Source organism: Podarcis melisellensis, assembly GCF_964234715.1.
Source record: "Podarcis melisellensis genome assembly, chromosome: 10".
NCBI lineage: Eukaryota > Metazoa > Chordata > Lepidosauria > Squamata > Lacertidae > Podarcis > Podarcis melisellensis.
The window spans coordinates 46,143,167-46,155,392 of NC_138542.1; the positions used below are offsets into that span (position 1 = coordinate 46,143,167).

The 12,226-nt window shown below is 43.5% G+C and overlaps 1 protein-coding gene across 5 annotated transcripts in view; it reads right to left on the reverse strand.

Annotated features, from left to right (window-relative positions):
- The window catches only part of CACNA1I (calcium voltage-gated channel subunit alpha1 I), a 361,276-nt gene that overhangs the window by 12,842 nt on the left and 336,208 nt on the right, over positions 1 to 12,226 (reverse strand). For all 5 annotated transcript variants that reach the window (XM_081928146.1, XM_081928148.1, XM_081928149.1 and 2 more), the window contains 6 exons: positions 11,809 to 11,918; positions 10,779 to 10,912; positions 9,557 to 9,627; positions 3,948 to 4,026; positions 2,731 to 2,852; positions 435 to 755 (listed from right to left, as the gene is read on the reverse strand). In XM_081928146.1, the coding sequence (XP_081784272.1) occupies positions 435 to 755; positions 2,731 to 2,852; positions 3,948 to 4,026; positions 9,557 to 9,627; positions 10,779 to 10,912; positions 11,809 to 11,918 (837 nt within the window). The remainder of the gene's footprint in view (positions 1 to 434; positions 756 to 2,730; positions 2,853 to 3,947; positions 4,027 to 9,556; positions 9,628 to 10,778; positions 10,913 to 11,808; positions 11,919 to 12,226) is intronic.

Below are 12,226 nucleotides of genomic sequence, written 5' to 3' on the forward strand. Positions count from 1 at the left end.
TGTGGCCCTGCTTGATGATGTAAAAGGGAGGGGCTCATATGACTAACTGGCCATGTGTAGAGAGGCACCACAGAAGCTTCATGTCCAAGGCTGCAAGTGTTCCTCAACCTTGCCCTGCAGTACCCCTTGTGCTTTGCTAACACACCTCCACACACACACTTAAATCCCTTCTCAATCCAGTTTGAACTCCTCAAAGAACTCTGGTCTCAGTTCTACAGAGCACCCTTTGCTGTTCCATGTTCTGGCTCCATGTGACTGCCAATTCGTCCAAACACCCATCCTAGAACTGAATGCCAGCCGGCCATATAGTTATAGACACACCTTTTTCCACCATCAGGTTCTGCAACCACCTAAGCTGCCCTTCTCCTACCCACATCAATGTGCCAAAGTCTTGCAATTAAGCAACACAACAACAACCAAACACCGCCACCTACCTGTGCAGGAGAGTAACATGCCATGCACAGCTGTCCTCCAGGATCCAATCTCCCACCTCCTCCATCGTGTCCAGCACTCGGTGAACCACAGTTACGGGAGCAGAGGCCGTGGGCCATCTCCAGCTCAATCTCAGCATCCATTTCTGCATCTTCTTGTGCTTCCTTGTTGCTGTCGTCCAGGTGTTTCATAAGCACAGCTACTACTACATTGATGAGGACAAACTGGGCGGTGAGCACGAAGCTGACAAAGTAGAGTGGCGAGATGAACTGCAGGTTGCTGAGACAGCTCCGGTCGTCATGAGTGCATTCACGCAGTGTGTCCTTGAGGAACATGTTAGGCCACAAATGAGGAAGAAAACACCCTCAAAGAAAACCAAACAGAAACCCCACAACACATAGACATACACATACAGAGAGAAAGAAGAGAGAAAAGGCTGAAGTAATGAATGCAAATGTGGTTGCTCTCTCAGACAAAGTATACAGACAAAGATGGCAAGATGGCAGCTTCTGGACACAGAACTCTCCTCTCTTTTCCAATTCCAAAGTTTCCTGGAATCACAGGAAATCGGTCGAGTGGGCTGGCGTTTTCTAGCAAGCCAATGAAATGTCAGTTCCAGTTTACTCCTAATGGGCTGTCCGTCTGTCTATCTACTTACATGATTTCTATGCCACCCGATGACACAGTTTTCTAGACTGCTTACGATAAAACATTAAATGGCAATGGCATCAGTCATCAATAAAACAACAAAAAAGTCAGTGGTAGCAAGTAAAACACCAGAAGGTGTAAAGCATCACTAAAGGCAGATCTAAGATTCAGTGGATTAAAAGTACAAAGATCTAAAAAACCCAGGGAGATAAGAATGTCTTCACCTGGCACTGAAAAGAATATAAACAAAGCACCAGGCGAGCATCTCTGGAGTGGCCATTCCATAACCAGGTGCCACCACTGAAAAGGCCCTTTCCACAGTAGTCAACAACTGCAGCTCATTTGCTGAGGGCAGCTGGAGAAGGGCTTATTTATTTCAGCACATATAAACAGGAACACTGCTGTCAGGCCCATGCAGAGGGTTGGGGGCAGCCAGGTACACTTGCCCCGGGGGCCCCTGCCAGGGACCAGCTGCCTTTTCGTTTGAGTTTATAACTTTATTCCAACAAGACTCTCGCCCCAGGCCTCAGGCAAGCTCTGCACAAGCCTAACTGGTGTTAATATGTTTGCTCTTGCAAAATAAATTTTATAGAGTTAGGGATTTGGCGTCGAATGTTATTTGTTTAAGTGACTAGAAACCATGCGCAGGGTTACGAAGGTAAGGAGGATTCTTGCACTGCTTGCTCTGGAGAGTTTACTCATGGGCCTTACTGCCGCAGTTCTGATTTATCTCTTGTCAAGGCAGGAGGACATGGGTCAAAACTAGAGCAGGCATATGGTGGAGTGTCTTTCATGGGGCCTTATCTGATTTCATATTCATAGGTAAAGGTAAAGGGAGCCCTGACCATTAGGTCCAGCTGTGGCCGACTCTGGGGTTGCGGCACTCATCTCACTTTACTGGCCGAGGAAGCAAGGCGTACAGCTTCTGGGCCATGTGGCCAGCATAACTAAGCCGCTTCTGGTGAACCAGAGGAGCACACGGAACGCCGTTTACCTTCCCGCCGGAGCGGCACCTATTTATCTACTTGCACTTTGACGTGCTTTCGAACTGCTAAGTTGGCAGGAGCAGGGACCGATCAACGGGAGCTCACCCCATCGCGGGGATTCGAACCGCCGACCTTCTGATCAGCAAGTCCTGATCAGCAAGTCTGATCACCCATCCCTTCATATTCATACATTACTCTAAAACCAGCTTTTTATATTTTTTAGCTTTTACATCTTAATGAAAGAACCCCATTCCACACAGGGAGAGGTTGCATTGCTACAGACAATTTTTATAAAATACTAGAGAATGGCAGTTTGTGTAATATGGTGAGAAGGACTTGTGCCAATTTCTCAATTCTCTTTCCTTTCTTCTTGTCAGCTTCTGGTTCAGAAAACCAGATTCTACACAAGCTCTGATAATACTATGAAAATTCACCACCTTTCCTGAGGTGAACTCTATGTGCCAAACTGTGATCTGTTCAGGTTCCTTCCTCCCAGGAAGCGCCAACACTTCTACACCCAGCCACAGATTAGATGTTTGCAACATTATTCAATCCTACTCTTTTCTCTATCCTCTCACACACACAACTAAGTGCCGGTCTGTTTCCATTTCAGGATGTAATTCATTGGGACCAAAGACATATTTCCAACAGTGGCCCAAGTTACCTTCATGATTCCATTCCAGTTATCACCAGTGGAGACCTGGAAAAGTGTGAGGAAGGCCATCCCAAAGTTCTCAAAGGTGGCATGACGGCTCATACCCTCACAGGGATTCTCATCGTTGCAAACTGGAAAGAAGTAATTTATAGGAGAAAAAGTGAACCATTGGCTATATTCCAGTGAAAGGCAAGAGATGAAAAAGCAGTTCTTTGTAATATTAATTGTAACTTTATATCTAAGTCCACATAAAAATAGCTTTTGCATACTGTTACTGGCCAACAAGCTGGAATGGCCAAAATGACAAAAATCTGATGAGTTCCCATATTTATCAGGTTGCACACATGCATATTGTTCTTGCAATATTTTATGTCAAGCTACTTTCCAAATGTCTGCCTTCCATTATTACATTTGGAAGATCCAAACTATATTCCTACATTACTTCTGGATGCTACTGTGCAAAAATGCTGTGTTTGCATTGCTCATTAAAACTGATGGCCTATTAGGATGCATAAGCTTCAGTCAGCAAATGTATTGGAGCCAGATGTTAGAGCCAGTGAGAGTGACAAAGTAAATGACTGAATTTCTAATTCACTTAGTGATAACAGCTACAACTTCATCTAATGGTTGTTCAAGTGTTACATCCTCAAGAACTTAAATTTTGAGGAACTCCATGATTCAGCCCAATAATTCCAAAAGGACTGGTCACAGTATATGGCAGGTGGTTAAATATAAAAATAATATCTATCAATCCATCATTTTGGGATCAGAGGTCATGTCTCCAAGATTCCTGTGTGTACAGGAATCATCTATAATTTCTTCTTAAATAACAGAATAATGTATACAAGCTCATTTTCTGTATATGAATGTAGGGCTGTGCCCTGGATTCAGCCAAAGTCCAAATCCTAAAACAGATTGGGTCAACTTGGGCACAGCTGGGCTTCAGTCGAGTTGGGCTGAGATAGTCCTTGATCAACCCCAAGTGGGCATACCCAGGTACTGGTTTTTTTTAAACAATTCACTGGGGTAACTGTATGGAAAGCAACAGCCACCCATCTTTGAAATAGACTAACTGCGGGCAACAAACCATGCAAGAGAAATTCCCTGTCATGATAGATTCTTGGAGATACTCAGAAATTCTGCTAATTGCTGTGGAAAAAATAACCCTAAAGCATGATGGGAATCTTCCATGCATCTTGTAACCCACCTCTGTGCTAGAAACTTACTGAGTTTCCCAAAGAGCTCCACTCCTAGAGCAGCATAGATGAAAAAAAGGAGCATGAAGAGCAGTCCAAGATTCCCCACCTAAGAAAAAAATCAAACATACAAACCAAAGTCAAGCCAAACTAATGCGTATGATACAAGCGTCACCAAGCTGAGACCTCAATCCCCATTAGAGTAGCATGGAGAAAACATACACACACACACACCTCTGCATTTGTGCTTCTTACAAATGATTCAGATAATCTATTCAATTTATTGGAGGGATGATGGCAGCCCCAAGTAGAGTGTGTTACAGTAGTCCAACTGGGATGTATCTAAGACATGTATTATTATGGCCAGATCCGACATCTCATAGTAGAACCCCAAAGGTGGCTTAACAAATACGCAGCAGCAAATTAGAGAGTCTGAAAAATGCTACCAGATTGAACATGAGAAAAGGAGGCGGCAATTTCAATTGTGGTGTATACTAAAAACACTTTGGAAATGAATAGTCTGAACCAGAAGTGGACAGTCTGAATTGGAAGTTGAAATGTCAACAGAGAGCTTCAAGAAAGCACACCCATCTTCTACTTGTTCTCCCTAAACTGAATTTGACTCAGAAGGTGTGACTGAAGGGCTGGATTCCTGGGTTGCTCCTCCTAAGCCGGGAGCATAAACAGTTCCTCCAAACAAGGTATGATGCAGGGAGCAGAGAGCACCACAATTGCATACCCAGGCACATGATGTCAGTAGCCTAGTGAGGGGCCAACCTTCAAAATAACAAACACAACATTGATATTGGGTTGAAATAGTCTGAAACCTTTATTGCAAGTATGCTTATGCCAAGGCATTGGGTATGTATCTGGTATCAAGCAGTGAGTCTGCTGGTTGTTAAGGGGGGGAGTGCTGAACCTAACCAGAGGGTCATCCCCTGACATGCACCAGGTGTTACAATCCTGCCATGGCCACCACTAGGAAGGGTGCTATGGTCCATTAGCCCCCATGAGAACTCTTGGACAAAACACCCTTCCCGGACCCCTTTAATGGAGTACCTGAACAGCTAAGGATCCAACCTGGAGAGGTGCTGAGCATTTCCCCATGGCCACACGGGGCAGGGAATGAGATCACGCCGTGGCCAGGCTGGGCAGCAAATGCCCAATTAGTAGAGACTCCCTATCTGCCCACCCCTTCCCCAGCCAAAATCAGGCACTTCAATTCCACACTTCTGTAGTACACCTGGCTCACAGCATGGAAGGTTGACTACTACATGGTTTGCTAAGATTGTGTCTGAAAAACAAGAGGAGGAAAAAGGAAAGACATAAAGCAAAAGGTTATCAGGATGGAAAGGATTTAATTTTGAAGTACTTGTTCTGCCAGAGTTCATAGATCTTTGAGAATAATAATGTTATGGATAATTTGGTTGTCCCCTGAAGAGTCAATGTGCAGAATATGGAAACTCAACCCAATCACTTAAGTGCTGAAAATTTTATTACTGCCTCAAGTGAAACCCCCCATGCACTACGGCTTAAACTATGGCTTAATCTTTGCAGCCTCCACCATGCAACATTATTAAATGAAGCTGCCTTCTAAAGAAATAATGAACTATTGTGCTTTCTAGGCTTTGCCGGTGCTTGAAGAACAACGCAGCACAAGTTCTTCAGATAGGGAAACATGCCTTCAGATGCAGATAACCTGAAGACACTGTTTTGCAATGATTCTCATCCTGCCTGAGAAGGCAGGTGCAGAGGGCAGCCTTGGGTGGATGCTACTCTTTCGGCCTGGAATGCTGTAAGGTGCCACCTTGTCCCCAATGCTTTTAAATATCTATATGCAGCCACAGGCAGAGAACATTAATCATTCTGGAGTGCAGTGTCACTGGAGTGCTGATGGCCCCTGGCTAACATCAAACCTAATGCCAGCAGTCAAGAGTCCTAACTTGGATGCAGTTATTATCTGAACAAACTGAAGTTGAATCCTGAAAAGATAGGGCGATGATGGCAGGCAGTCCAAGGGACCCAAACACAGGGAGTATGTGTGCCTGTTCTGGATAGTGTTGCACTCACCTGGAAAAAGTAAATGTACTGCCTGGTGCTGCTCATGGCTGCCCAAGTGGTGGCAGTGGTTAGGAAAGCCTTTAACTGATTAAGCTGGTTGCATCCCCTCCTTGATGACAGAGACTTGGCCACACTCATCTATGTCCTAATAATTTCAATGATAGATTACTGCAAAATGTTATATATGGTAAAAAAATAAATATATCTGATTTTGAACCCCCCCACCTCACAATGTGGAAACTTCAGTATTTTTATGAAGAGCAATAGTTTCACACAAGTGGGGTTTAAAACACCACTGATGAGCCCTTTCCTCCTGAAGGCTGTACTCTTGGGGGAGGGTGATGCTGCCCTCTGAACATCTAAAACTCATAGCCTCTGTAGCATAACTCCCTCATTTGTAAATGATAAAAAGTGGGTACGTGTTCTCAGTGTAAGAAAACAAGGGATTCTTGTTTGCGCAGACAGAGCAGCAAACAGAAAGCAAGAATTCCACAGAATTGTAGAGTTGTAATCCGGAGTACAATTAAAAAAGTTGCATCAGATAGCAGTGCACTGGAGGCAAGAATGTGATATCACGCACAAGTCTCATGTGTAACAATTTGAGATAAAGTTTCAGGCTCACCTCATTCACACAAAGAGATTATCAAATAACCAGCCAACAGACAAACACATGCTCATATTTTTTTATAGACAAGATAGAAGATAGCCCTCTTGGATGCCATTATTCATTCTTTGGCAATTATCTCCTAAGAACCAAAGTGTATGTGTAATCCCTGTTTCCCAAGCCACTTATCCATCAAGTGGAATTCTGTCAGTTTGCTCCTGGCTTGATACCCATGGGAATCGAGTGGTGGGCAGTGGAAACATCAATACTGAGTATTTCTCTTGAGCAGCTGCCTTTTGCAAGTCATGCAAATCCCCCTATCCAGCTGCTGCCTTTCAGGTGACATTTCACTACATGCAAAGATGGAGGAGGCATTATTTCTCATGGGACAGGAGACTTGATAAACGATCAGGCATTCGACAGGAGAATGGAAAATGGAGAAGGAAGAGTGAGAGCCAGACTTAGTCAGGCCCATTTTTAGTCTTTCTTTTAAAACAACAACAACAACCCCAAGCACATTATTTTTATTTGATGTTCCCACTTTACAGTTACATGAAAAAAAATAAAAGAGAAATAAGAAAGGAATTATTTATATATTTAAAAAATGGAACCACTGCTCATAGTGTTTAAACGTTCTTAACATCCTCTGGCACTTGAGTTCAAAGAGGAGAGGAGATTTTGTGCTTTTTGTAGATTAAGAACATGAGAATGTAAGATGAGCCTGCTGGATCAAGCCAATGGCCCGTCTAGTTCAACATCCTGTTCTTGCAGTGGCCAACCAGATGCCTGTGGAAAACCCCTAAGCAGGACCTGAGCACAACAGCACTTGGCCTTCCTGTGGTTTCTTGCAACAGGTATTCATTGCTGCCTCTAACTATGGAGGCAGAGCATAGCCATCATGGCAAGAAGCCATCAACAACCTTCTCTCTCTCATGCATTTAAGTTGGTGGCAGATACTGCCTCCTATAGGATCAAGGTCTATAGTCTAGCCATGTGAGATGCATAGTTGGCAATCTGGGGAACCATTCTAGCTCCCCAGCAGCTTCCTAGCTGGCCTTCAAAACAGTCACAGATCCAATCCACCCTTGATGACTATTTATTTATTACATGTTATGTCTTGCCTTTTCCCATCATGAAACTCAAGGCAGGGTACATGAGGTTCCAAACTGGCCTCCCATACAGGGACCACTGACCAGACCTAGACCTTCTCACTCCATACATGAGCTAAAGGAAATGGAAGTAAAGGACTGAAGTGTCCCTTGCCGTCAATTTGAGAGTGTGTTATGCCACACTTAAACTCCCATGGAGGAGATGAGAAACAAGCAGCCTGAAGCATCTTTCTGAGGTAGGAAAAGGGCTAAGACCTCCTTGCCTTGCCAGTTCTCTCAGTCTTGTTTGCCTCTCTGAATATTGGACATGGCCTTCCCTATTACAAATGGGACGTCCAGGTGATGTAACATGAAGGGTCTATTTTGGCCCCAGTAATATCATTTTTCAAAATCTGGTTTTCAGCCCTTATGGTTGGAGAACAATGTCTGACAATGTGGTGGTAGATATTGCCAAAGGTCCTGAAAACAAAAATGGCCATAGGCAGTGTCTTTTGACACACCAGTCACTGCCAAAATATTTCCAGTTCTGAGAATAGTGAAATCAGAAAGAATGATGCCAAATTAAATACAATTCTGCATTTTTGCATTATTTACTTTGAGCACCAAAAGCATGCATTGTTAATACAGAGTACATCTAGCCAAGGGCATAGTGAGATAAACAAAAAAAGAAACGAAAGAAAGAAAGAAAGAAAGAAAGAAAGAAAGAAAGAAAGAAAGAAGAAAGGAAAAGGAAAATAGGAATAAGATCATTTAACACTGTGTAAAAGCACTGTGTTCAATGAGGCTAAAAAGGGATAAAAGTATCTAAGGGGATAAAGAGCTAATTACCTGAATATTGTTTCTTTTCCTGAAGTGTGAAATGAAAGTCAGTGGAGCTAATGGACGGAAGCATAGCTGAGCAATTGTAGTGTTTTGGCAAGTGGCAAGCCTACTGAATCAGTGTGATTGAAACTTACAATCTGCACAGGGCTGAAGCAGATCGTTGCTGATCCAAGGGTTCTCTGCTGTCATGGGTATTTGGAGTTACCATCATTATTTTTACACAATTGTTGCTGTCTCCTTCCTGCCTCATGTAGTGATTCAGTGAGAGTGCCTGGACTAATGGTAATGATCACAGCTGACCAATGGGTGTGAGAGTTGCAGGCATGTCAGTCTCCCACAAAAGCACTATGATTTGCCAGACAAAGCTGACAGGTGGAAGTGTATATAAGATACAAAATGGAGAATATGATATCAGACCCCATTTGCTGATAAAGAGCTCTAAGAAAGTTTGCAAACTTACTGTTTCAGATATTTGTTTTTAATTAGTGAACTTGAATCTTAAGTCTTATTATTTTTGGTTAGTAAACTTACAAATGCATATATAAGTTGGCCAGTAGAAAATATCACTTCATCAGTCTTGGGCTTCTAACCTTCCTTTTTAAAACAAGTATCGGATATCTTATTTGTAGAAAAGAATGTGGGAGCGGCGATACCAACCGCTTATCCAAAAGGCAGAAGATAAAATAACTGTGCTTTCAAAATTTCAGAATTTGTAACATGTACAATGCAGTCACAGGAAGGCTTACTCAGAAGGAAGTCCCACTGTGCCTGGTGGAGCTTACTCCTCAGTAAGTATGTTTGGGAGTTCAGCCTTGGGCTGCACAATTCTACACTCCCATACTTGGGAGCAAGTCCTCTTGAATGCAACAGAATTTACTTCTGAATAAATAAGCCTAGGGTTGAGCTGTTGGCAGCCAAGGCCTACTTTCTTTTCCCCTCAGGAATGGCAGCCTCAGCCCATCTCATAATTAAATGTTTTGACTCTTAAATGAAAACAAAAAACTAGTGCAAAATCCTCTGTAAAAAGATATGGCTTCATTTACCTGTGGCAGTGCTTGCACGACTGTGTCCAGTAATGCTCGCATTCCAGTCGCCATCTTCAGGAGCTTCAAAACTGTCATGGGGGGAAAAGCAAAGTGGGTGGCTTTTCACACAGGATCAGCAAACCAAGCAATGGTCCTGTTGCTGGTTTTTCTCCCTAATGTGTCTGATTAGAGAACACTCCTGCCAACATCTCATCTTTTTCTCCCCACCACCCAGTCTCTTTTTCTCAGCCACTCGCCTCCTCTCCATTTAACCCCTTCTGTTTCTGAAATGATAGTTCCCAGTAATTATGGTGCCCTCGCCACTATACAGATGAGCATACTCTCTTGGGTACCAGAATTCAGAGGATTCTTACCAAGGACCAAAATTGCAAGGACCAAAAATGCCCTTGGCATTCTCAGTGGTCCTGTGCAGCCTAACAAAGGTTGCAGCAGCACAGCCGTACTTCTCATTGATTTGGGTGTCACCAGGTAAATGTCAGAGGAAATAGGTCCCCACACTAATTACTATAGGGGCCTGGGTTCTGGAGATGTTTGGCTCAACTCGTAATTAGCCCATACATGGCTAACTGGGGAAGTTCATGCTCTAAACACCTCCAGTTCTGAACTCTGGCAGCATCACTTGCACAGGTACATGTGAATGTCTGGCAATATGTCTGGCAAAGTCCCAGTTAGTTGAGTGTTACTCAGTTGTCAGTCAGAAAGCAGCCCTGCTCAAGTTCATAGTTCTGTGGAAAATTCAGAGCACTGGAAACCTGCATGGTGTTAAGAAGAGCCCTGCTACGCATGCTGAAGAGTCACATTGGATAAGCATGGTAGGAGAAAGATGCCAGAATGACTGCATCTGTGTGGCTCTTGCACACACACAGAAGATGACAAATTTCACAAGCATCAAGGGCATGTGAGGCCCAATATGTGATTTAGCAGAGACTCCAAGTTGCTTAGTCTTCCTCAGTCTAGTCTCCTACTAATACATTAGGAACATAGGAATATAGGAAGACCATTGGCACATCTAGCTCAATACTGTCTACTGACTGGACATGGCTCTCCAGGGTTTTAGGCAAGGAGTCCTTCTCAACCTTGTTGGGGGGTGCCAAGCATAGAAACTGGGGCCTTTGGCATTCAAAGTGTATGCTCTACCTCTGAGCCACAGCCCTTCCTCGTCCTTCTCGAAACATGCCTATTGGTCAGTCTGTGCTCTGTAGCTCCCTCTGTAGCTCACCTCGGGCAATACGCAGCACTCTCATGATACGGATGATGGTGGGGTTGATGGGAAGGGCAGCATTTATTTCAATCTCCTCAAGTGTGATGCCCATGACTGAGAGCAGAACAATGGCCAGGTCCAGTTGGTTCCACCTTTAAGAGATGGGAATCAATTTATTCCTTTGACAATTTTCATAAATGACACACTTTCAAACTAGGCACAGCTTATCAACAAGTTATTTGTAATGCTGTACTTATCAAAGGTTCCTTTTTTTAAAAAAAAATGGAACAAAACATGGAAATCTGTGTTTGCTAATTAAATAAATGAGCATGCCAATTAAGCAAACGGACATCCTTTATTTTGGCTGTTCTGTTTGCTTGGATGAGAATTTATATTTGCATGGTATTTGATTATTATTTGGCAGGTGGGGAGGCACATTTTTTAAATATGATACATCAAAATGCTTTATACTGATTCAATATTGTTCACTTTGATTGGCAGCAGCATTTCCCGCCCCAATATCTTAGATTCTTTAACTGGACTGAATTTGGGACATGGTAAGTGTGTCCCTGAGGAATGGTGATTAGGGAAGGAGCTAAGAGATAAATAGAAGACAAACAGTTTATAAAGGCAAAGTGGTGGCCAAGCTGGTGGGAAATGACTGGAGAGTTTCACTGAGTGAAGGAATGCCTTGATATCCATGTCACCTGTATTTCCTTCCAAGGAAAGAGGCTTCCTTCTAAGCCAACCTCCTCCAACCTGGCACCCTCCAGCTGTTTTAGACTACTGCTCCCATCAGCCCCAACCAGCATGACCAATGGTCATGGATGATGGGAGGCAGAAACTAAAATTCCCGGAGGGTACCAAGTGAGGAAGGGTGCCCTAAGCATTACTTTGTAAAAATGTCTGTGGTCAGAGTCCCCTCTCCCCAAATTCATGCTAATTCAAATACAGTAGGTCAGGTAGTGAATGGCATTCCAAACACAGAATGTGTCACCTCTGATCTTCTGTGTGCCACAGGGTATGACTCACGTTCTTTCCGGCTCACCTGTCTTTGAAGAAACGTCTCAGCCCAAAGGCTACAAGCTTCAAAACTGCTTCCAGGACAAACACAGTGGTGAACATGTAGTTGCAGTACTTGAGGGCAGTCTCCAGAGACTAGGAATTGAAAGAAAAGGGAACATTAATGTCATCAAGTTCCCTGACCGGTCTGTGAGAATCAAAAGGAAGAAGGTGTGGAAGCATACTTACTGATTTTGAGCACATGCACAATCTTTTCTCCTAGACTGAGTTCAGGAAAGCTGTTTGCAACAAACCCACCAGTTTGTAGCAAACGCTAATGACTAGTCCCTGTGTCAGTGATAACACCCCTTTCCTCAGAGCAATTTTTCAAAAGTAACCTCTCCCACTTTAAAACACAAAACAAAATGCTGGACAAATGACTACCCCAAGATACACTGGAAATC